Source organism: Papio anubis, chromosome 8 (assembly GCF_008728515.1).
Source record: "Papio anubis isolate 15944 chromosome 8, Panubis1.0, whole genome shotgun sequence".
NCBI classification, from domain to species: Eukaryota; Metazoa; Chordata; class Mammalia; order Primates; family Cercopithecidae; genus Papio; species Papio anubis.
In genome coordinates, this window is record NC_044983.1 from 86,476,887 (window position 1) to 86,502,962 (window position 26,076).

General features: G+C 37.1%; 1 protein-coding gene across 1 annotated transcript in view; it reads right to left on the reverse strand.

Moving 5' to 3' along the window:
• The window catches only part of PIP4P2 (phosphatidylinositol-4,5-bisphosphate 4-phosphatase 2), a 47,931-nt gene that overhangs the window by 20,057 nt on the left and 1,798 nt on the right, over positions 1-26,076 (reverse strand). The window contains exons 2-4 of the mRNA XM_003902955.5: positions 7,246-7,394; positions 6,148-6,254; positions 4,395-4,518 (exon numbers count right to left, since the gene is read on the reverse strand). Of these exons, the coding sequence (XP_003903004.1) occupies positions 4,395-4,518; positions 6,148-6,254; positions 7,246-7,394 (380 nt within the window). The remainder of the gene's footprint in view (positions 1-4,394; positions 4,519-6,147; positions 6,255-7,245; positions 7,395-26,076) is intronic.

A 26,076-nucleotide genomic window follows, 5' to 3' on the forward strand; every position in this document is an offset into this window, starting at 1 on the left:
TAATCAATAATATATAAATGTAACAAAGGAGACTTACCCTACTAAATCAGAAAAATCCTAGCAATTCTGGTTAAATATAGTAAATTGAATAAATGCATGCATTTCCATTTTTTTCAAACCTGACTAAAATAATAGTAAATGAATTTTGAAATGTATAATACCATAAGGATAAAAAAAGATGGAATATGACTTCAGATTTTTGGACAATGGAAAGCAGATGGACTTCGCAACTCACTTAGTGAAAGGGATGTTGAAACTTAACTACCTACAGAGAGATAAGTCAATGACGGCAGGCTGCTTCACACTGAAAGACCCAGAATAAGTCAGCTATTGCTGACCTATACTTTTAAAGGTAGAGGTTGTGGTAAGGATAAAGTAGGAGTATCACAATCCCAAGTTCATTGCAGCATTATTCATAAAAATCAAGATATGGAAACAACCAAATCTCCATTGACAGATGAATGGATAAAGAAATTGTGGTATATGCATACAACGAAATATTATTTAGCCTTAAAAAGAAGGGAATTTTGTCATTTGTAACAACATATATTAACCTGGAAGATACTACGCTAAGTGAAATAAGCCTGACAAGGAAGACAAACATTGCATGATCATGCCTATATGTGGAATGTAAAATAGTTTAATTCATAGAAGCAGAGAGTAGAATGGTGGTTGCCAGGCACTGAGGTGGGTAAGGAATGGGGAGATTTTAGTCAAAGAGTACAAAGTCTCAGTTAGGCAGGCTGAATAATTTCTGAAGATCTGATGTACAGTATAGTGACTATAGTTAACAATATTGTATTATATACTTGAAATTTACTAAGAAGGTAGATCTTTAGTGTTTTTACCACAAAGACACACACACACACACACACACATACACACACAGAGTAATCAAAATGCTAATTAACTTGATTGTGGTAATCATTTCACAGTATAGATGTATATCAAAAAATTAGGCTGTACACCTCAAATATACAATTTCTGTTTGTCAAATATAAACCAATAAAGCTGGGAAAAACACAGAAGTATTGATTGTAAATTCTCACAAAACTAGAAAATCATCCTTCCCCAATACATTAAGAGAAGAATGATTTATTCTGTAGAGAAATTGGACTACGGAGCTTGTGGACCAGGAACACCGGGCACAGAAGGCGGCAAGAACAAAAAGTCACTCTAAAATTCAATTAATGTCTACTGTCTGAAAGGTGGGTAAGAGCTTCACCCCTATTACCTCTCTTAGCTCCTAAAAGGCTTGAGGATCCTTCCCCAGAGAAATCTGCCCTAAAGAAAAAAAGACAAATTGATAGTAATAGCTGACAGCTTTACAAAGTAAGAAGAGGAGGAGGAGGAGGAAGAAGCTAAGGGGGAGTGGAAGGAGGGGGAGAAGGAGAGAGAGGAGGAGGAGGAGAAAGTTTTCACCTATCCCCTGCCTGCATACATAGAAACTCCAATCGGTGACTTGCTCTCAAATATAAACTTCTGCGTAAAACTTCTATCAAAAGAAAAACAAATAGAGAAAGTAGTGAGAAAATAGAGATAAGGCATGAAGAAGAACAATACCTCAGAAAAAATATAATTAATAGCTTCAGAAAGATGTTTGAAATGCTTGTTCTTTGGTACCATAAACATAAATTTAAATTTCTCAGCAAGGCCATTTTTATACTTTCTGCAGAAAGGGTACACTTGCCAGCAGTTTTGCCACAAGAGTACACTGAATAAAGAAGACAGGGTCATTTATAACCTGACACGTCTACCTTACTGCTGTGTCTGGTTTCCATTGGCTGGAACGGGGACTTCACATTCTGTATTTGTCTTGATTGGCTAGCAACTTAGAACTTTTTAAAATAGGCAAAGGCAGAGGAGAACAAAGGAAGGAGGAAGTAACTTGTGGAATGCTGAGAAAGATAAAAACACCTTCAAATAAAAAGACGAACAGGCTATGACCTAATGCTTGCTTGGACCAGTATAATCACGCCAGGGCAAATATTTAGGCTACATTGTGGGAGCTAAGAACATAAAGTACGTTGATTTCTTTATTACGGCTAGCAGATATTTAAGAATGTTAGCAGAGGTCTTTGAATAAATTTTGCTTCTAAGAAAAGTAACTATTTACTCCTAATTAGACAGGGAGGACAGTCTTTGAAGAAGAACCTCTACTTTACTTTTTACAAAGATATCATGAAAAAGGAATGCTATTTAAAAATCAGAGCACAAAGGCTTCTAGAAATTAAAAATTAAGTTAGATCATCTGAAATTAAAATTTTAAATTAAGATGAGGAGATATAATGAAGAAGTTTCCCACTAAATAATATTTAAAAAACAAAATTAAAAACAAAAAAATGGAATGGACAGTAACAGGGCCCACTGAATATCCAAATGATGAGTTCAAAAAGACCCTCATTAAGATACAGCCTCATGAAATGTCAGAACACTGAAGAAAATGAAAGAGGAAAAAGAAAAAGAAGAAAAAACATGTCATATCAAAAGGATCAGGTATCACAATAGCAGTTGATCTTCTCATTTAACAATGGAACAAAGACTTTAAGTTTCTGAAAGGTGACAACTGGCAACCTAGAATTGCATATCTATACAAATTATAAAGTGAATGTAAGATCACATTAAAAACTACTTAAGATAAAAAGAGTTTAAATACATTTCCCTGCATCTTGTCTCAGAAAGCAGAGTAAATGTGCTCCACCAAAATGAAGGAATAAACCAAAACTGTGAGGATGGCATGGGATCCAACACAGGAAGGAGGTAAAAGGAATTTTCCTGATGATGGTGAAGGGAAGGATGACAACTATGTAGCAGGAAGCCTAAATAATAGATTCCTTGATGTATTTAATTATAATAATAGGTATTTTATAGTTCTATACAAGAATATAAGAAGAATGAATGATTTACACATAGAAAATTAAATCCAAAGGAGGGGGCAATTATTTATAAGTCCAAGGAAATGTTAAAATCCATACACAAGAAAAATGTACCATATTGCTTGGTTCATCTGTGAACATAATTTACCTAATCATAAAAATTGTAAGCACTAAGTATTAATTAAACAAAATGTTGCAATTTGGGAGTATGAAAGCAAGGAAAGGAATATGAGTGGGAGGGCAGTATGAGTGCTAAGTTCTCATCTTGCAGTTTACTAGTTAGTGGGTAATGTCTAAAATTGCTTAATCAAATAGAAAAAGGATAAGCAAGCAATTTAAACACATAGAAGTCTGGCCAACCTTGTGTAACCCCATCTCTACTAAAAATACAAAAAGTAGCCAGGTGTGGTGGTGTGCACCTGTAGTCCCAGCTACTTGGGAGGCTGTGGCAGGAGAATCACTTGAACCGGGGAGGCAAGGTTGCAGTGAGCTGAGATCACACCACGGTACTCCAGCCTGGGCAACAGAGTGAGACTTCATCTCAATAAATAAATAAATAAATAAAAATTAAAAAAATAAACACATAGAAGTGACTATCAATAAAGCAGCTGAAAGAGTTGAAAGCATTTTAGGAACAGTAACTGGGGGTCAACTAAATGAGAAGACTGCAGTCCCATTTGACATTTAGAACTATATACATAAAGTGCTTTAATAAAAGTAAAATTACAAATAAAAAGCAAATCACTTATATTTTCTTAAGCCCATTCATGTCTTAGTGACAAGAGTTTTTGTTTATAGACTCCCATGTGTATACTCTGATAAATATTTTTCATATTCAAGTTCTAAAGAAAATCTTTTGTCTCCTATATGGGCTGAACAATAAAAGAAAACCTGTCCTTATCCTTCCTGACAGGGTAAGTTAATTATGAATTTAACTTTAAAAAAATCAAACTAAGTTTAAGTTAGAAGTAGTAAAACAGAACTTCTATAACTTTTGCTCATATCAAATTACTTATACTTTCTTATTCTTTATCTAATGGTTTTACCTAATTATGGGTAACAGTGTTAACTCCCTTTGCTCCAAGAATAATTTACAAAAGTCAGAAAATTTTTGATAAATTATGATTCAATTTTTCCTGAATCTAGAAGCCATGAAGCAAATCTACTGCATGAGACTGTGCACTTTGACCTCTGCTGAGCAGGTGAGAGCAGAGCTAAGACTCAGCTGCTCACCAAGCCAAGATGCTCATGGAACTAAGCCTGGGCACAATTTCTCATTGGCCTACATAGAGAGGATCCTTTTTGCAACTGGACCTATCAGAGCACGTACCTTTTATCCAGTTCACAGAAGATGCTCTATATCCTAGCTGCACTTCTGATTGTCTGCCTAAATAAGGCTCTATTTTAATATTTTGATTAATTTGCATTTGGACAAAACTGTAAGACTATGACCAGTGGTCTAATCTGTAAGATCATGACCTATATTTACAGATTAATAACAAATGTCCAGTGACTTACCAGGAATGTGTTTCCACAGTGCCCACACACGACCCTTGTACCTTCTGGTTGGATTGGCAATGCAGGTTGAGCTGGTTGTTCTTCAGAAATAAGCATTACTGGGCCAAGGTTAATTATCCGTCTACTATGAAAAGAGAAAGGAAACAACTTCACTATCCCACAAATGGATTGAGAGCAAAACCTGCAACATATGGCCAGAAATATGAAATGTGTTATACTTGTTTTATAAATTAAGTGAATGAAATCTCAAGCTGGAGGCAAAACTACAGAAAGTAGCAATAGTCAGTTTTTCAAAAGCAAAATATGAGTCTTTCTGTACTTGGGACAGAACAATATATTATAGCATTGGTCCTAATCAATGGCAACCATTTAACTGCCATTTCCAAGTTTTTATAAGTTCAAATCAGAAAACAGTTGTTACCCTTCCCTATCTCGGAAGCCAACTTGAGTTTGGTAGAAGACTGACTAAGTTAAAAATATTCTACATCAACAAAAATCTGTGTGCCATGAAGGCACCGAAGGGCTAGGTTACAACCAAATTTCTCTGAGCAGTGTGATATTCCTTGATGCCTATTTAATCAGAGATGAAAAGAAAGCAAACAGGATCCTCCTTTCATTTCTATTCTCTAGTCTATCATTGGATAGGGCTGTACATGATTCATGTAATGGTCAAAAAGCCAGAGAGATCACAGAAAAAAAAAACACAAGTAAGGCCTCTATATACTTGTATCTGGGTACATCCATAATGGTACTGGGCATGGGAGAATAATTCCAGAATTTATTGCACATATACATTCAGCAGAGATTAGTATAACATACAGTGAGATATACAAAAATAACTAAAACACTTGCAAGTGAAGATTAATTATATCAAAAGTAAACTAACTGATTATTTTTTTTAAGAGATGGGCCAGGCATGGTGGCTCATGCCTGTAATCCCAGCACTTTGGGATCACTTGAACCCAGGAGTTCAAGAACAGCCCGGGCAACATGGTGAAATCCTGTCTCTACAAAAAAGATACAAAAAATTAGCTGGGAGTGGTGGTGTGTGCCTGTAGTCCCAGCTGTAGTGGAGGCTATAGTGGGAAGGCTATAGTGCAGAAGGTAGAGGTCACAGTGAGTCAACTCTTTGAGATTCTTCCCGTTGAGACACTGTGTCAAAAAAGAAAAAAAAAAGAGAGAGAGACTGATGGGGTCTCACTCTGTTGCCCAGGCTGGAGTGCAGAGGCACAATCATAGCTCACTGCAGGCTTTAATCCCTAAGCCCAAGTGATACTACTGCCTCAGTCTCCCAAATAACTGGGAATATAGGTGCATGCTGTCACACCTGGCTAATTTTTTGTAGAGATGGGGTCTCACTATGTTGTTCAGGTTGGTCTCAAACTACCAGCTTCAGGTGATCCTCCCACCTCAGCCTTCCAAATTGCCAGGAATACAGGCATGAACCACTGGCCTGACCTCATTATTTTTAAATAAGTTCAATGAGTCATTGATTTATTATAGTGCATTAAGTACTTACATAACACGAATAAAACATTCATTGCTCATTTAAGAATATTATATCCCACAAATATCTATGACTAAGTTCAAACTAAGATTATCATTTCTTTAACAAAAAAAAAAATCTAGATTCTGGAATGACTTTGAAAACAAACACTCTTTCTAGAACAAAGCCTGGCCCATGAAGAACCTTTAGTAAATACTTGTTGAATGAACAAATGAATGAATGAATGAATAAATCTTTATCTCTTACCAGTTGGGTCTTGGGCATCCTATTCGCCGGGATGTGTCCTTACAAATGAGAAGACAATTACAAGGGCATCTAACATATTTCTTCCCTGTTGGGGGGTTTTTGATTGGCTGGATAAGGGAAGAAAATGCAAACACAGCAATTAACCAAAGTACAGATTGTCAAAGTTTGTTTGTGTTTAAAAAGGAAAGGATTCCATTAAAACTAATGAAATACAATTGCTTTTGTGAGTTAAGGTTTTATTTTACGATTTTTCTATAAGACATATAAAGTCAAGTATTCATGTTTTGCGGTCCTTCAAGATACAATAATCCCTGGCTGTTTTTTTAGAATTTTCTAAAGAGAAAAAATTAAAACGTCAAAGATAAAATTAATACTTAATTGCAGATTTTAAGAAATCAAAATTTAATATATAAAGCCTAACTATTAAATAAATATATTTCATCTAAACCAGTGTATGCTTTACCAGATTATTACTTGAAACTATAAAAATATTGCTGAAAATTTAGTTGCTCCCCAAAGCTCAATTTTAAAAAAAGGAAAGGTGTTATTCAATATTTTAAACATTCCTAAATTACTATTAACTAAATTGAATAAAATGTCAAATTATTTGTAAACACTTTGGCACAGATGCTAATAACAAATGCATAATCACAAAAGCCCAGAAAAACAATAGTGACATCCTACAGATATAAAATAACTTTAAATAATTTTCCACATAAATAGGACAAAGTTTATGACTGTAATGAAGTTTAGTACACAATATTTTCATTTTAGTGAAAACTAGAATGAATGTAGTTGTGATGTGGATAGATATTGAAGGTATTTATACATAACTGCCATGCTCAGTCTAGTTTTTGAAAGTAAAAAGCCAAAAGGCATTATATTTAAATTCACCATGAAATTCTCTTAATGGGGTTAGCTTTAAACACAGGGAGGTATTCTATGATGAAAGACAGAGAGAAGAAAAGTCAGGAAAAAAGATTACCATATTTGTATCCAGCCCACATATACTTTTAAGTAACATTATTAAAGTACTTCCTTTAGGAATAAAATGTCAAATAACAATTTATATTTTTACTAATGGAAATCTCCACTTACCGTAGCTTCATTACAAACTGTGCACTTAACCACATGCTGGTGAAGCTTGCCATCCAAATTGATTAGTGATTGGCACACACGGCAGTTTATTACTGGAATACCACTGGCATCTGGACTGGCAATGGCTGTATATGGAGGTGGGAGCTCCGCTGGAAAGATATTAGTCACTGAATCAGAGTCTTAGAGAAATTACTATGGTTGATTTGAGTATAGAAGCAATAAAAGTAAAGAAGAAACAATCAAGATTTTCCCATGTTCTTTTATTTATTTTTCAAAGCTAGCCAATTTATCTTACTTTTAGAGCATAAACATCCATGAGACTCTTATCAAGTAAAATAATTCTTAACTCTGATAAAATCTAAATCATGTTTGTCTAGGTCTATCCCAATAACCCAGTTTCCTTTTACTAATCTATACTCAAAATGTCACTCCATTCCTATTAGTAAATTTGTACAGCCTCTAATAGGACAGTGGTGATTTATGACTACAATAAAAATCTTACACAAGTGATCTGACTCCCAGGAAATAAAAATGGTCGATGAAAGCAAAGTTTTAAAATTGCTTATCCATACATATAAATTATGTAGCTGTCATGCTCTGTCTTTATACTGGAACCAGTATAATGACTGCTGGCTATGACAAGAATAAAACAAGGTTTTGGAGGAAGTCAAGAAGAAACAAAAATGAACCTAAGAAAACTAAACTTCTCAGCATGGAACAAAAATGGGAACCATGCTAATTTCAGACACAAAACAAAAATAAAGTAAATATAACAATTTTTAGTCTCAAAATTTACCTACCATTAAAAATGTAAGAAATGCACCAAAGTGTTTATGAGTAAAAAAATGTAGTATGTGGGATTAAAAACTTCAAAAATCATAACAACAACAACCACAAAAAGAATGGGGAAAGATGAAACAAGAGTAGCAAAATGTTGGTAGCTGATGAATATAATGACATGGAAGGTCATATTTTCACACTACTTTTGGGTATGTTTGAAAATTCCCATAATACAAAGGCACACACACAGTGTTTTTTCAAGAGTCCTAAGGTTGACTCAGTGAATGAGTAAAGGGTGGAGGCCCACTTTCAAAATCAGGTATCTACCAGAAGTGTATATTTGTGGCAAAAGTCTGAGAAAACGAATCCTGATATACTACTCTGGAATGTGATTTCTAAAGGACTCCTAACCCCTTTCTGCAACCATCTCAACTAAGGAATAGAAGACTTTTCCAACGTAAAGTTTTGTCTTGGGACATTTAGAAAGGGCCACACTCTAATACATGATGGAATCACGAAAGAGAACTGATATCTCAAAAGGTTTTTGTAACACTATAAAATATAATCACAATAGCTAATCATAATAAGAGCTGTTTTTGAAATAGAGGTTTTCTATCCACTGTATAAGATTCTAAATTTTGTGATATTTTAAAAAGAATTAGAGCATAAAACATTTTGGTACGTTTAAAACACACATATTTCCACCTGATCCTTGGGTTATGATATAGGATTTTTTTCAGACTGCTAAGGATTAGCAACAAGTGGTATTCATTCAAATGATTCCTAAGACAAATTTCTGCAGCAGCCAAGGCTCTGAAAGAGGCCACTTTGAAATGACGATATGCTCACATTTCTGGGAGGCTTATAACAGAACACTGCCAAACACTGAAATTCAAAAGGAGCTGTACATGTCTTAAATTATAAAAATAATTTTAAATCCGTGAAAAGAATTTGAGCTTGATCCAGAGTGAACTGTAATGTATTAATCAAGAAGAAAAAAACACGTTGAAGAAACAATGAGTCAATAATATACTTAAGGTCTTGTAATTTGTAGATTATTCTGTCAGATCTCAATAAAGAAGGCATTATTCTCGGGGAAAGAATATGTACCTCACTAGAAATTCAAGACACACTGCCTGGTATATAATAATGAATATTATTTTAATAATTATTTGCAGTAGGATTATTAATAAAAATTGCTTCCTCTCTGGCCTTTTCCTTGAGTTGTACAGTAACATTACGTAGTTCTCTCATAATCCCAGGTCTCTATCTTACACAGAACGATAGAAAGGAAACTTAAATGCAAGACAGTTTTATTAAGAAAACAAGGGCATTGGGGGAGAGGAGGAGATGACATATTGCTACACTACATAAAAGGACACAAACCCATACACTCCTCAGCTTTGCTCAAAGAAATCTCCTAAGAAAATTTCAGGCCGGGCGCGGTGGCTCAAGCCTGTAATCCCAGCACTTTGGGAGGCCGAGACGGGCGGATCACGAGGTCAGGAGATCAAGACCATGCCACAAGCTATGCAGGTGAAACCCCGTCTCTAATAGAAATACAAAAACTAGCCCAGACTGAAGGGTGGCGGGCGCCCGTAGTCCCAGCTACTCTGGGAGGCTGGGAGGCGGAGAATGCGGCGTAAACCGGGAGGCTTGCAGTGAGGCGGATCGTTGCTTGGCCGAGGTGACAGAGCGAGACTCCGTGGAAAAAAAAGAACAGGAGGTGATCTTAACAGTCATTAAAGAGGTAGCCAAATGATGGAAGCCCATGGGACTTTTCTTCTAAGATTATGTCCTGAGTGCAGATGCCAGAAAAAAAAAAGACCTTCAATGACAGAAATATGCTCAAATCTACTCTTTTGGAGGCTTGGGAAGTGGAGGGACACGGACAGAACGACCAGTGAGGATTACAAATCTAATATGAGAGAGACCATAAGCTCCACAAGGCCAGGGGCACATCTGGTTTGTCCACAGCTACTTCACCAGTGCTTGTCATAATGCCTGGTCTATGATGATGCTTACTAAATGTTTATTGAATGGCTGAATGAATTAATACATCAGTGAGTCATTAAAATTTATTAGACATATCTATTTCTCTTGGAAAAATAACACCAAGTATTAGGTTGGTGCAAAAGTAACTGCGGTTTTTGCTATGACTTTCAAATGGCAAAAACCGCAATTACTTTTGCACCAACCTAATATATTAACCCTACTCTCCTTGCAGGGGAGCTAAGGTCCTAGCAGGGGAGTGCAGGTTGATGGAAAACGAGGCCTTCTTTTATATAGAAGACTACCCTTTCCAAATAATGCACTGAGAGAGGTGAAGTAGTCAGGGGACACTGGCCTGGCCCACCAGATAAATGGAATCAATCCAACAGATCAATAGAATGACAGATGCTGCAGCCTAATTGCCACAATAAACAGTGCTTCCCAGCCTTTCATTTCAATGTTCTATCCATTACTTCAGACTTCGACTGATTTAGACAGAGATATTTCTTGTACTTTTGGCCTTTCCCTATTACTCAGATTTTACTTCAAGGAAACATTACTTGTAGCTCCATCTCCTCTTATATGGGACTTGTAATTCTGGAGATTCCAGTAAGTAAACTTACAACAATTAGATTAAGATTATTAATTTAAGCAATTAATAATTAGATTATTATAGATTAAACCTATAATAATTAAATTAACTTAGATTTATTCATTTTGTCTTTTTTCACTTCAGGATAATCATAGCTCAATACAGCCTTGAACTCCTAGGCTTAAGTGATCTTTCCTCCTCAGCTTCCTCAGTAGCTAGGAATATAGGAGTGCACCACCATGCCTATATTTTCACTTTAAAACAACCGATCACCACTATTCTACCTATTTTAAATTTCTGTACTACATTTAAAAAGTTCACTGTAATCTCAGAACTTGGGATCATTAGATATTGAAAGTCACAAAAATTCCTCATTTTGGAAGAGTCTTACTTGTTATCTAAACAATAGTCATTTTTTTCCATGGGGTTTGCCTAAATTAAAAAGCTTTTTTCCTCCATGTGAGCAGTATTTGTTAGGCCAGTAGTCCTTAATCCTAAAAAACACCCTCAAAGCTCCAGAATAGAACAATGTTAGAAATTCAAACAATCTTTGGAATTATGAAGTTTTATTTCTTTATTTTACAAAGAAGAAAACAAACCCAGACATTCTGGCTTTTTAAGGGTTTTTCAGAACTTCCAGCAAAGCCAAAAACTGACTCCTCTTCTGGAGATCTCTCCACAATAACAGCTGTCTCCTTTAATAAATAATGACTTAATATAGGGAAAAGATTTAAGGACCAATGGGGGATTTTTTCTAGGAACAAGCAAACATCTGATAATGTATATTTCTGGAGAATGAAATCTTGGTTAAAGAGAATTAAGAGGAAGAGGAGAAGGAAGAACTAGGGTGGGGAGAATTAGAGTATGTTTTAAAAAGAAGAATCATTTCACAATAAAAGCTTCAGAGAAAAACGGACTCATAAAAGGGAGAGAATGATAGTTTATTAATCACAAGGCATACATAATGATGTTTCTAAAACACTCAAAAGGAAGCATTATATTCCGTAAACCCACAAGTGATCAGATTACATTTCCCATCACAAACATTTACCTAATTTATGTATTTTATGCGAAACAGTCCCTCTGTCTTGCTAATTCATTCTGGTGTATTAATCCGTATTTCATTTTTTCTCAGAGACATCCTCCAGTATTTTAAAGATTGGAATTGTTTTGTTGGATTGCTCTGACCTTTATTATCTCAATTATTCCTTTATACGTCTGCTCAATGACAATATTTGGCAGTTTAATTCACTTACTACATTAGCATCCTCTATATGCAGCCCTTCAGGCTCTTGACAAAGATGTTATATCAAAATTGAAAATGACATCAGCTTAAAATGAGAGATATTTTACGATTATAAGAGAAGCAAGAAAAGTATAAAAGGGCAGCCTTTGAGGAAAGCCTGGCTTTTTTATCCTCTAATTTTCATTGCAAGGATTCATTTTCCCTAGTATCTTTGTGCAGAATGTAGGTTAGGGACAGACTCAGCTTGGCCACTATGGGTTAGCTGCTTTTAGCGTCAAACCTCTCCAGTTCAGTTCAATACACAGCAAAAGAAGACCACTTTCTGCTCCTCCCCATCTTTGAAACCAAAGAAAACTGTTTTAGGAGACTCAAGTTCTCCCAGAACAATGACATTCCCGGAAAAACTCATCTGGCTGAAGACAGGTTGAAAATATATGTGCTAGTTATCAAATTACTGACCCTCAGTTCCAAATCCACCTTTACTCTCTATTGCGATGCTGGAGCTGGAACTCTGCAAACCACATTTTGGTTTTGTCAGCTGGCTCCAGGTTATGCTCTTAATAGGAGGTGATACTGGGAGGCTGCAAGGCTGGAGGAGGAATAAGGGGCTTATTCCTTCTATTTGTTACCTGTTTGCTCCCAATCTGCTTGCTGTTTCTCTGAACATCATCCTAGGAGTATTACTTCACCTTGGCAGTGGTAGTTCTTTCCCCTGGGAACAATGAAGCCAGTTTACAGTTTTCAACATTTGCCAGAACCAGTTTCCTTGTATAGACTCCCACACCAAATAGCCAGTGCTCCTTCCCAAGAAAGTAGTTCAGTTTCTCCAGAGTTCAGAGACACCAGTACAAGCTGGCCGGTGCTTCTTCAGAAGTCATATTTCAGTTCTGCAGGACCCCTCCTCTAGGTTACTAAGTTTTAATAAGTTCAATCTCTTCCCTTTGTTCCCTCAGCCCTAGTAGTGGCAGTTGCTTCTTGTTACCTCCTTGATACCTTAGGGTAATATGCTTACCTTACAGTTACCTAGTTAGTAACTTTATACTTGGTTAATGATTCTTTATATTAAACTCCCATTGTGTGGTTTCTATCTTGTGACCAATCCTGACTGATACAGAAATTCATATCAGAAGTGATCTCAGGAAACAATTCCTCAAAGATAGAATTGGATAAGTGGTTTGGTGAACTTGAGCTTAAATGCTACACCAAACTCCTTACCAATGGGAATTGGGATGGTAGTAATCTATGACACATGATGCCATCCTGATGAATCAGATTATCCCCTGTAGTTGATTGTTTGTGGCTCCTTCACTTGAGTATTATAGTAGTAATAATTATTATATGGACTATGATGTGGATGGATCCTTATGAATGCACTGGGCCTCTACAGACAGAAAATGAGAAGCTCTCGTCTTTAAATTCTCAGCTCAAGTCATGGTTAGAGAACCAGAGAATATCTATCTTAGCCTTAAAAGTATCACTTTTTCTAATAAACAAAGAATTTATTGCTGGAAGTCAAACAGAAATATTAATTTTGCAAATTACAAAATTATAACATCAAGTAATTCCACAGCCTTACCAGGTAAATCCACAGCCTTATCAAGTTTCTCATTGAAAGTTGGGGCATTGATTGCAAAGAAGTGGAACTCTAAAACTTGGAATGAGACCATCTGATTGTACCCAAACAGAGCTGAAAATCTTAAACTCCTGAGTCACCCTGAACCTCCACTGCAAGTGGAAAATATCTTTCCCTCTTGTGCCTAAGCCTTCCCTTGTTGGAAAACTCTGTAATGCCCTTGCCTGAGGCAGTTGTCTTACAAAGGGATGGCCATTCTTCTTAAAATCCACCCTCAAGACCCTTGTTGTCTCAAGATCCATAACTAAGGTCAAATCTCAACATGTTTCAGAAGGGCAAATACAAAGTCTAATTCAGTAAGAGGCGCAGCTTCTACATAAAATAATTGCAACATTTTGATAATATGTATTTCCAGAAACCTGGAGAGTACTTATGAAGTGGATCCTAAGGGTGTTAAACCACAGAGAATAAAATACAACAATGAATTGAGCGAGATTTTCTGGATTCAGTGTTTGTTTTAAAGCTAGAAGTAGCTTTAAGCATTTACTTAATTGGTTGATGAGACTTGGTCTTACATTTAATGAGGCTGAGATGCTAGAATATCCCTAGCATAATGCAGAAAACGCAATCAAAGGCATATGGAGTTAGGAATGTTGAAGTGGACTTATCATATGAAACCTGCATATTCATACCTCACTACATCCCCTGAGAAGGGCCAGAGCATACTCCCTTCACTAAGGCATTAATGAATACTTATTTAGAGGAGCACATGCATCCTGCTGTGGTTTCTCTCCAATGCAGACCAGACATTACACTATGAGATGACCCCATTGAGATGTGCTGCCTGATTTCAATGGGGATGATGAAATCCTGGAGTATCAGGCCAAATAGCAGCAATTAAACACTGAATACAGGTGGGTGCATTTATTGCAAAAAAGAAGTAGTGGATATTACAACATTTTAAGCCACAGGACTTTTGGCAGTGGCTAATTGAAATTAGCCTAGAATTGAAATGGATGGGTTACCTGCAAAAATGTTGCTTGGTTGCATATCTTAGAAAAAACTCTAGGTATTTTAACCAGCAACCCAACTTTGGTAGCCACAAGAAAGAGTCACAATCTTTCAACCAGTTTCCAACAAAAGTGGGTTCAGCATGTACTGTAAATCTTCCTTCAAACTTTCTGCACAGAGAACTGAGGCTATTTACAAGACTGTACTGGGGAAAAGAAAATACCCAGATGGTTCAGCAATTACTAGAAACTGGTAGTTAAACAGTGCTAATTCCAGAGGGACTCAAAGCAGCTATCAAGTGATAGATGATGTCTTAGCCCAGATCCAACTCATAGTGGTCCCTGTAGACATGGGGATCCACTCTGAAGTTATTTTATTAGTTCTGAATATACAACTGGAACAAATACTCTTAGCAACCAGTAAAATTGCCAATTTTGTTCCCTGGCCCATAGGTTAATATAGGAATGGCCAAGTGGCAGTCCCTGGAACTGATACCAAAAGCAACACCACATCCCTGGGGAGATTTCAGAGATTGGTGAAATCTCTTAAATCTGTTAAAATGCAAACCCGTTAAAATGCAAGCATGTTAAAGTGCAAGCATGGTGATACCTATCACATCTTCATTCCACTTACTTATTATCTAAATTTGACTGCTGCTTCTAACTGAAGAGATGTGATACAGTAGCCTTATCACATCTCTTATAGGAAGTAAAAAGTAGATCTCATTCACACCATTGCACTCCAGCCTGGGCGACAGAGTAAGACTCAGTCTCAAAAAACAAACAAACAAACAAACAAACAAACAAAAAACCTGTATGAGCTCTAAGCTCTAATGCCAGAGAAAGTCAAGAATCTTTAGAATCAATATTTATCTTTTTAGGTAGGTGTTGAGAGATATCTAGTGAATAAATCCCTTAAATTCTGCTGTTTATCTGTAGCCTGTGGATTAATGGAATTTTATTTTAAAAATATAGAAATTACGGCTGGGCGCAGTGGCTCATGCCTGTAATCCCAGCACTTTGGAAGTCTGAGGTGGACAGATCACGAGGTCAGCAGTTTGAGACCAGATTGGCCAACATGATGAAACCCCGTCTCGACTAAAAATACAAAAATTAACCAGGAGTGGTGGTGCATGCCTGTAATCCTAGCTACTCCGGAGGCTGAGGCAGGAGAATCGACTGAACCTGGGAGGCGGAAGTTGCAGTGAGCCAAGATCGTGCCATTGCACTCCCTCCAGCCTGGGCTACAGAGCGAGACTCTGTCTCAAAAAAAGAAAAAAAAAAAACTACCAAAGAAGTCTAGGAATTAAACCATTAAAATGGTACCCCCACTGTAGCAAGCAGGGGTTACAGCCATGGAGTTCTTCCCTTTGTCACGTGAATATTTCTAATGAGGAAAAAGATCTGACCACAGGCTCTGCTGGATCACTTCTGTCTTTTGTTCCCACATTCCTCCAGCATCCTGTAAAACTTTCAGTCCTAAGTGACTTTATCATCACCATCATGACATCCTTCCCTATTTTCTCAGGTTATCATTCATTCACACAATCAGTATTTGTTAAGTGCCTAAATGTAAAAGTTCATAGGCAAGGGACTATAGTAGAGCTCCCTGATGAGACAGGAATCCTATCTCCCTCTTTGTCTCTCCCTATGGGATCATGTGCATAGATAAGTATTAAGATATGTAGTGCAAGTGCTTTGGGAGGCTGAGGCAGGCGGATCACAAGGTCAGGAGACTGAGACCATCCTGGCTAACACGGTGAAACCCCGTCTCTACTAAAAATACAAAAAATTAGCTGGGCATGGTGGCAGGCGCCTGTAGTCCCAGCTACTTGGGAGGCTGAGGCAGGAGAATGGCGTGAACCCGGGAGGTGGAGCTTGCAGTGAGCCGAGATCGCGCCACTGCACTCCTGCCTGGGCAACAGAGCAAGACTCTGTCTCAAACACACACACACACACACACAACAGATAGTGCAAATGTAAGGTATTGTTTTGGGAACATACATATTCCAGCAACAGAAATTAGAAAAGACTGCATGAAAGAAAGGAGCCTCAGCAAATGTGTAGAATTTGAATGTTATAATTTTAAGAATTCCTTTCCTACTCATCTACCTATAGGAAGTAAAAAGTAGATCTCATTCACACCATTGCACTCCAGCCTGGGTGACAGAGTAAGACTCAGTCTCAAAAAAAAAAAAAAAAAAAAAAAAAAAGATCTCATTTGGAAAAGACTATAAATGGCTAAATAAGTGTATGAAGCAATGAGTATGGTCTTGGGGAAAAGTGTATAGATAGTGATAGATCTTCCATCTCAAAACAGGATTCTTCCTATTAATACCTTGATAGGCTGGAGTAATCAAGCAGGATGAAAAAACCCATGCAACTGCAAGGACCTATACAGAGATGTGGGGACACAGTCTAAAAAAATGACTTAATGTTAACATGTTTGAGGTACTAATCCAAGACAAACTTCACAAATACCAATAATATAATGTAGCCAAAGTTTACTGTATTTTATTACACATTAAACTTTTATTAGTAATATATTGGCATAGCTCAAAAATTAAAATCATTGTAAAAAGGCATATGCTCAGAATTGTTACTCCAACCCTTATGTCCATTTGCCAAGTCTTACTTCAGAGATTTCCACTTATGTTATTATTATGTATCCTTTTAGTATTCCTTGAGTGTAGCACAGGTAGTATACACATATACATATTCTCATTTCTTCCATCATTTTTACACAAGAGAATATGCCTTATAAACTATTCCTCATCTCATTTTTTTCATTTTACAGTGTATCTTTCCATAACTGTATATAGAGTTTTCGTTTCATTCTATGGTTATGACATAGCTTATTATGGTGGTTTTACAAAATAGCCATAACTTCTTTGGCACTCCTCCCATTGAGAGGTGAAGTCTTTGTACCTTGAATCTGGGTGATTTGTAACTGCTTTGACCAATAGAGCATGGCAGAAATGACATTATATTTGACTTCTGAAGCTGGGTCATAAAAGACCTTATGGTTTCCACTTAGGTCATCTTGTATTTAGGGATGTCTGACAGCTTTAATAATGACCTATGTCCTCATTAAGGGATGGCAGCAAATCCAAATATGACTTTTGCTGAACCTGGCAAGGTATTTTATATAGAGAACTAGAACATGACAACCAAATTCTATAAACTTGGAAAAAGCTTTGTTACAAAATTTTAAAATAACTTTATATTAGTTTGTAAAATCCACACAGCTAATATAAATCAGTGTTTATTTGGGATATGTCCAGTGGTCTAAAAGGTGTCTGAAAATCTCACTTTAAGTCTACTCACTATCATTTCTATATATTGTTTCTCCTCTGGATGGTCAGTCTTAGCACTTAATCTCTCAAACAATAAAATGTCATATCGTAACATGCCTTCTTCCAAATTCTCCCCCTGTAGAAATCACATGTTAAAAACGTCCAAAAACTCAGGGCTTTCTTGTACACTATTTTAAAATCCGTATTACAGATTGACTAAGCCTAAATATCTCAACAAAATATGAGAGGAAGAAAAATTTTACCGTTGCCTTTAGAAGTAAATGCTTAGAATAAAATGCGCTAATCAGTCATGCAGCACATGCGAATATATTCTACAGAGAAATAAAACAGTGCAAGCTAGTTGGGCTTCTAATTTTTAAAAGAGTCATGTAACATCCTTAATCTTCAATATACTACTATCTTTCCCATTTCTAGAAGCATACTGGAAGGAATAGCTATTTAGGTGAAAGAGGGACATTGGAACTAAAAGAGGTAAGAAAGGATAACAAGCATCCACATTTTAAATTTATAGATATATTTTCCTAAATGTGTCCAGCTTCCTAAGAACAACTGTGTCATAAAATATAAAAGCCAAAGGAAACATAATGGACCACTCCTTTGATAAATGTGGGAAACTGAGGCCCTGAGATGTAAAGTAATGATTCCAAGGCCAAACAGGTAGTAACTGGCTGAGATAAGAAGCCTCAGGTCTCCCAAGCCAAACACTATAGTGACGGACCTTCTCTGGACTCTAAAGGGAGTTACACATACTTGCACAATGCACCTGAAGTCCAGGAAAAGGACCCACGCTTTTTGCTTTTCTCACATTTGGTTGTTGTGGTTCTTACAGAAGAAAAGAAACTCACTTTACAACAGCAACCAGAAAAGAAAAAATCTAGAAAAGTTCAAAAGCAACATAAACTCCTTTGCACACCCCCACTACCACCAAAATTTTTTCTAAAAAAGCAAAGAAACCCTCGTAAAAGAAGAGAAAACAGCAGGAAGAATGTATTCATTTTCAGGAGCTACTATGGAATGCCATTCCCAATTTAGTCAATTACCTCTTACTCATTATAAACATGAAGCACAGACCAGGCATGGCGGATCATGCCTGTAATCCAAGTACTTTGGGAGGCCAAGGTGGGTGGATCATTTTAAAATGGTCAGGAGCTCGAGACCAGCCTGGCCAACATCGTGAAACCCCACCTCTACTAAAAATACAAAAATTAGTCAGGCTTTGTGGCAGGTGCCTGTAGTCCCAGCTACTTGGGAAACTGAAGTAGGAGAATCACTTGAACCTGGAAGGTAGGATTTGCAGTGAGCTGAGATCACGCCACTGTACTCCAGCCTGGGCAACAGAGTGAGAGTCTGTCTCAAAAAAAAAAAAAAAAAGAAAGAAAGAAAGAAAAAGAAAAAGAAAGAAACACAAAACACCTGAGCACAAAGGTGTATTCAGGGTTACCTGCTTTTCCCAAATGGAAGTATTACAGTTTCCATTTAGATCACTTCCCAGATAGCTGCTTATTGCCCTCAAAGATAGTTATGAACATCCATCCTGTTAACTTTCTTCTCCAATATCTATATCCATATAGCTAACATTTGTATGCATTTGGCAAACCTTCCAAAATTTTAACAGAATGCTCTACCCTACAAGTTTTACATTCTTGAAGAGTCTGCATAGTGCTTGGAAACAAACAGGAAATTGAGAGCATCATCTCCCACTCCAGGAAAATGCTACTGTACATTTAATAAATAATTGTTGAATGAAATTTGCTCTCCAACCCCAAGTTTTCTCAAACTCCAAATCTGTACAACAAACTGCCTAATTCACATTTCTAATTGAATAACTACAGGTATTTCAAACTCCACATGTCTGAAACAGAATAGTGATTTCCACTGTCCTTCTCCCACCTCCCACACACATGGCCAATTCTTCCTCCTGTTTGCCTATCTCAGGTATAACCTTGTACCTACTTACTAGGGTCATTTTTGGAGATTTGTGATTCCTTTCTTTCCACTGACTCAACCCATTAGCAAGTCCTGTTTAAAATACATCCTGACACCAACACACCTCAGTGCTTCCATCACCTGTACCCTGGTTTAGATCACCACCATCTCTTGCCTCTTCTGCTCTAACAGCATCCTGATTAGTGTCAGGTCTCATTAGTCTGTTCTCCTCCACATGCCAACCAAGGGTGATTTTTTTAAAAAGTAAAGTGTTTTCATGTCTCTCCTTTGCTCCAACCTCTCCACGGCTTCTCATTATCCTCAGGACATAATCCCTTCTCCAGCAGGTGGAATAGAAATCTCTCCTGGGTTTCCCTCATCTACACCTCTCACCTCCTCTACCTCCTCTGCCCTCCGCTAAGTGACCATGCTCTAACCCACTGTCCCTTGTTTTTGTTTATTTATTTATTTATTTTTGAGACAGAGTCTCACTCTGTTGCGCATGCTGGAGTACAATGGCACAATCGCAGCTCACTGCAGCCTCAAACTCCTGGGCTCAAGAGATCCTCCAGCAGCAGACTCATGAGTAGCTGGAACTACAGGCATGAGCCGCAGCGCCCGGCCTCCTCCTTGTTTTTAAAATAGCAAGTGTTATACTTGCTGTTCCCGTTGCATGAAGCACTCTTTCGGTAAATCTTCCAAAGGCTGATCCAACTCATGTTTCAGGTCTCTGGGTGCTATCTCTGAGTTGTCTTTCCGGGACACCCATCTCAAACATTTGCCATCCAAACAGTTACTTTCCACCCTCATAGGTTGCTTTATTTTCTTCACCCTTTGAAATGATAATGCTTACTGTATGTATCTCACAGGAATGTAAGCTCCTCAGCATCTGGAATACTATCATAGGCATTCAAATATTTGAAAGGATGACTAAATGAATGAAACATTTCTTGATTAATATTTTAAAGATGTTCAGTATAGGCAGAAGGAAATGTGGATATTATAAAACAGAATAAAAGAATCCTGGAGCCTGATGCCTACAGAATAATGAAAAAAAAAAAAAAAAAAAAAAAAAAGACTATAACAGCAAATGAGCTCACTACCATACTGGAAAGCTAGAAGCAGATCTATTTCACCAATGTGTGGGCTCTCTTTTTCCTTGATGAGGATGTGGTCTCAGTGAAGCAAATTTTGATTTAAGAACCATTTTGAAAAAAAATTCCCTTAAATGGAGCATTAGCAATAGCATAGCACAAAGGCTTCTCATAATTCGGCAAGGCCCTGCTTGCTCAGTATCACAGCAGGTGAACACTCTACTGGGGTTTGGGGGAGCATCAGGAAGCTGCTCTCAAATATCCTGCATCCAGCCTGGCGCGGTGGCTCTAGCCTGTAATCCCAGCACTTTGGGAGGCCGAGACGGGCGGATCACGAGGTCAGGAGATCGAGACCATCCTGGCTAACGCGGTGAAACCCCGTCTCTACTAAAAAATAATAATAAAAAAAAAAACTAGCTGGGCGAGGTGGCGGGCGCCTGTAGTCCCAGCTACTTAGGAGGCTGAGGCAGGAGAATGGCGTAAACCCGGGAGGCGGAGCTTGCAGTGAGCTGAGATCCGGCCACTGCACTCCAGCCTGGGCGACAAAGTGAGACTCCCTCTCAAAAAAAAAAAAAAAACAAAAAAACAAATATCCTGCATCCTTTTCTCCTCATTGTGACAACCTGGCTTCTAGTGGGTTTCCAAATCCTTGGCAAGTAAAGTGAGAATTTAATCTAGCCTTACAATGAGTTGTACATGTGGTAAGGGTCCCTGGATCTGTGTCATCTCTTCCTGCCAATCCACAGACAACCTTATGCTCCCTGCAAGTATGCAGGGAGACTCAGGAATTTAAAAGACTGCCAAAATATATTCAATCTCTCTAATTCAGTAAAAGTCTAGCCTAGTGTAGAACATAGTTAAAAATGAACTAAGACTTTATCTAATTTTAAACTAAGACACTATCTCTAACCTTAGATTTCTCCAGGTATAGGACATAAGAGAGTCACTCAAAATACACCTATTTACTGTAGGATTTCTAAGAAAGCATAAGAGTACATATTAAATAATATGTCTCAAAACTAGGAGTCAATTTATTTTATTTTTCTACTCACTGAAAACATTTCCTCAAGCAATTTCAAGTTTACATGTTTTTTTAAAAGGTGAAAAGGATAGGACAATGTCTTCTAAAACACAATTATGACAATTATGCTTCCTAGAAAACCTAAATGAGTTTCAGAGTAAAGGAATATTAACCTTTTCATTTATGTTAAGCAGCTTTGAGGTCAGTTTGCAATTAAAATAAAGGTATATTGGAATATTACATTAGATGGAAATAGATAATTCTTCAATTCTTTAAAAAGAGCTTGAATATAAACAAATACAAAGAACTGTCACTAAAGTCCCTAATGATCTCCATGACACTAACTTCAAAAGACATTTTTGGTCCTTATCATCTTTGCTCTTTCTTAAACTTTTGCATGATGACTCCTTTCTTGAAGTATTTTCTTGCTCTTGACTCTGTGATATTATCATCTCCTGGTGTTTTTGACCCTCCTTGCTGGCAGCTACATTCACCTTCCTCTCCCAAGTCATTAAACATCGGGGTTTTTCAAAACTTTGTCCAGGTTCTCTCCTTTTCTTAGATCACTCTTTCTCCCTAGGTTATCTCATATGGAGCTTCTCAAACTTTTTCACACTGTGGTACACAGAGAAAATGACAATATGTGTATGACATCTTAGAACTGGAGGTCTCTGGGCCTGGTGTTGTGGCTCATGCCTGTAATCCTGACACTTTGGGAGGCCAAGGCAGGCAAATTGTTTGAGCCCAGGAGTTTGACACCAGCCTGGGCAACTTAGTGAAACTTCATCTCTATAAAAAAATACAAAAAAATTAGAAGAGTGTGGTGGCTACTCAGGAGACGGAGGTGGGAGGATTATTTGGATCCAAGAGGTCAACACTGCAGTGAGCTATGATTATACCACTGCACTCCAGCCTGAGCAACAGAGTGAGAACCTGTCTCAAAAAAATAAAATAAAATAAAATAACTAGAGGCCTCTGGCCTGAAGGTTTTAATTACTACCTTAGCACATGTATGTTCCATCACAGCACATCCTATGGCACACCAGTAGCGCCCTGGGAAGTTCTAAATCAACATCCATGTATTTAGCTATCACCAATATGCAACTAACACACAATTTTATATATTAAGCCCATGCCCCGTTTCTTAGTCCTAAGAAACGAGGACTAAGAAGAGATGTGACAATTGGATCTACACTACAGGTCCCATTTGGCCACATGTAGCAGCCAGGACCTGTAGTGTAGATCCAGTTGTCACACCTCATCTTGGATATTTGAAAGCATCTGAAATACATCATATCTAAAACTAAGTTCACTATCTGTGTTCCCCAAAACTCGGTCCTCTTTTGGTGTTCTCCGTCTTCTAGTGTTCCGGTAATCACACCATGAAGTTGTATAGCCAGAATTCTAGGAGATATCCTTGCCACTTCTCCCTCACTTCCATGTGCAATGCATCATCAAGCCCTGTTCAATCTACATCCTTAACATCATCCCTCATTTCTCCATCTCTACCACCACCTGAGTCCAAGCTACTGAAATAGTTCAGTTAAATGGCCCGAATTATCACAATAACAAAGGAAGTCATCTATCCTTGTCTAATCTAGCCAATCCTCTAATTCATTCTCTAATCTATAGAGTGATTTAAACACTAATAATAAAGATTTAATCCAGTCATCCCTTTGCTTATGGCAATATTCCTTAACATGACCAACAATATCCTGGATGGGCTGATTCATATTCATTATTCTGGTCATCTGTTGTTGCAGAACAAGTTGTCCATATGTGGTTGTAGTAAGAATTTGGCTAAGGCTGGAGTCATGTGAAGGCTCAATTGAGCTTGGCATCCAATATGGCATCTCCCTTCACATGTCTGAGGGCTGGTCAGGCATTTTTCTCTACGAGACTAGTTTCAGGTTCCATAAAGCATGGCAGTCTTAGGGTATTCTACTTCTTACATGACAAGTTACTTTCCCCAGAGTGTACTTTACAAAAACCCAAGACAAAAGCTGTAAAACCCTCCAAAGTCATTCAGCATATCTTCTCCCTTATTCTAGAGGTCAAAATCAAGTCATAGCATCAGCCCAGATTCAAGGAGAGGAAACTGAATATCAGAAGACATAGTTCTTTGAAGGGGAAAGAGAGTCTTAGAATATCCACCATACCTGCCTCTCCAATCCCATTTTGCAGCGCATTTCCTATTGCTGTTTCCTTTTTAGCCACGTTGTCCTTCCTTAAGTGCCTTGTATTTGTCATACTCCACCCTGCTGATGGCTTTGCCAATACTGCTTTCTTTGCCTAAAAAGGTCTTCCAGTCCACCTTTTGCCAAGTTAACTCTTGCTCAACTTTCAGATCTCATTCAAGCATCAAGAAAGGCTTCCCCAACTCCCTCAACAAAATTAAATCTTAATTTGTACTCTCAAGGTATAGCATATATTTCCAGCACTGTCTTCATCCCCATTGCATGTTGCATTTGTTTGTATGATTACATAATTTATTTCTTAATTCCCTCACTACACTGGAAGAGGAGCCATGTCTATTTTTGCTCTCCTACCACAGATTTGGCTGGCACTCAAATATTTATTTGCTGAATAATTTTAAAAAAAACTAAGTAAATCAAACTGTCTGCCTCTGTATAACAAATTATTATTTTCCCTTTATGAATTATAGTGAAGTATATAATCCCATTCCCATATTCAATACATAATGAGACAACCCCAGATATAAACAATATTCACAGAGAAAATCTTATAAATTCAAAGCTCATATTCTTTTGTTATATCCTAACTACGAAATTAGCAGATGTATAAAGGAATCAATTAATACATCAAAACTGTGTAAGTTTTGTGGTATTTCTTCCAATCTCCTTTCAAATGAGCCTAAAACTCTCTTTAATTTTAATTTCTACACCTAAATGAAAACTGGCAAGTATATTAAATGAAGCACTGTAAGCAGGAGAGAAGCGATTTCCTATGCACAAATCCAATACTGACAGTAGAGAACACTAGACACACTCCACTTAGCAACCCACATGGATTGTTACACAGACCACACATGATTTTTCTTGTGCTAAAACCAAACACACAATACTAACTGCTCCCTGTTACATTATTAATAATCTGTCTAGAAATAAACACTCCACCAACTTTCAACCTGAAATGGACTATTTCATCTTGGAGGTGGGAACTAACATCTCTGTACTTTAGAAGGTAACAGAAAGAGAAAAGGGTTGGATTGGAGAAAATATTCACTAGCTACAGCTTTTAACTTCCTTTTTCTCTTTTAAATAAAAGTCTGAATAACTATAAAAGGGATCATGAACTAAAATTCATTATCAGAAAGTGCATTCTATTTCTGATCGAATTCCAACTGTCAACCCTAATGGTTTTCAACTACCAAAAACATTTGATCTAGTGATAGAACTTTTTTTACAATCTGAAATAATTCAGCCGTGTGTTTATTTATTCTTTCTCCCTAATACAATATAGGCTTCATGAGGGTATGGGATTGATTACGTTTGTTTCCCTAGAGCAGTGTATGGCCCATTGTGCTTCCCAATAAATTAATAAATGAATGAATAGTGGTGGTCTTCCAGAATTAGATCTTGTGTGTTACTAATAATATTTATTACAATGTTTGTTAGTTATGAAGAAAAATATTTTGTCAAAAATGCAAATAATATGCTTTTACCTCTCATTTATGCTTCTTCCTTAGTAGGTGCTATGTCATATGAAATTAAGAGTTTCTCTAATCATCTAACCTGTCTCATTCACCAGTTAAGAAAAAATGTATTCTACCATAGGGCAGAAGAAGCTTTTTGCTAAATCATTGCGTCTCTCTGGTTGTTAAAAGTTTTCTAGAATGACACTACTTTTTCTCAGCGGCTCAACTGGAACTTATACTTGTGTAGTTTGAGGAATCTTACTAGGTTAAACAAATATATGGCAAATAATAAAGATGTCTACAAGCAGGTCCCTGAGTGTAACCATTTTTAAAAAAATAATTTATCCACTAATTGAGGTTATAGGAAAATTACTTAAATTGAAACTCTGTCTTCTAATAAACTGTCAAACATTTGCCATAAAAGGCTGACTTGATGAAGTTGAAACATTCATTAGTGAGTGTTTAAGTGTATTCTACATAATACAATTTATATAACAGTAAAATATTCATATCAAACTGGCCCATTAGAGGAAATTCTCTTGCCTGGTGTCCTCTGATACAAGTTTAATGCTGACCAACAAACATGACCTGTAGGTTTTCTGTGGGCAAGTCTCTGTACCTT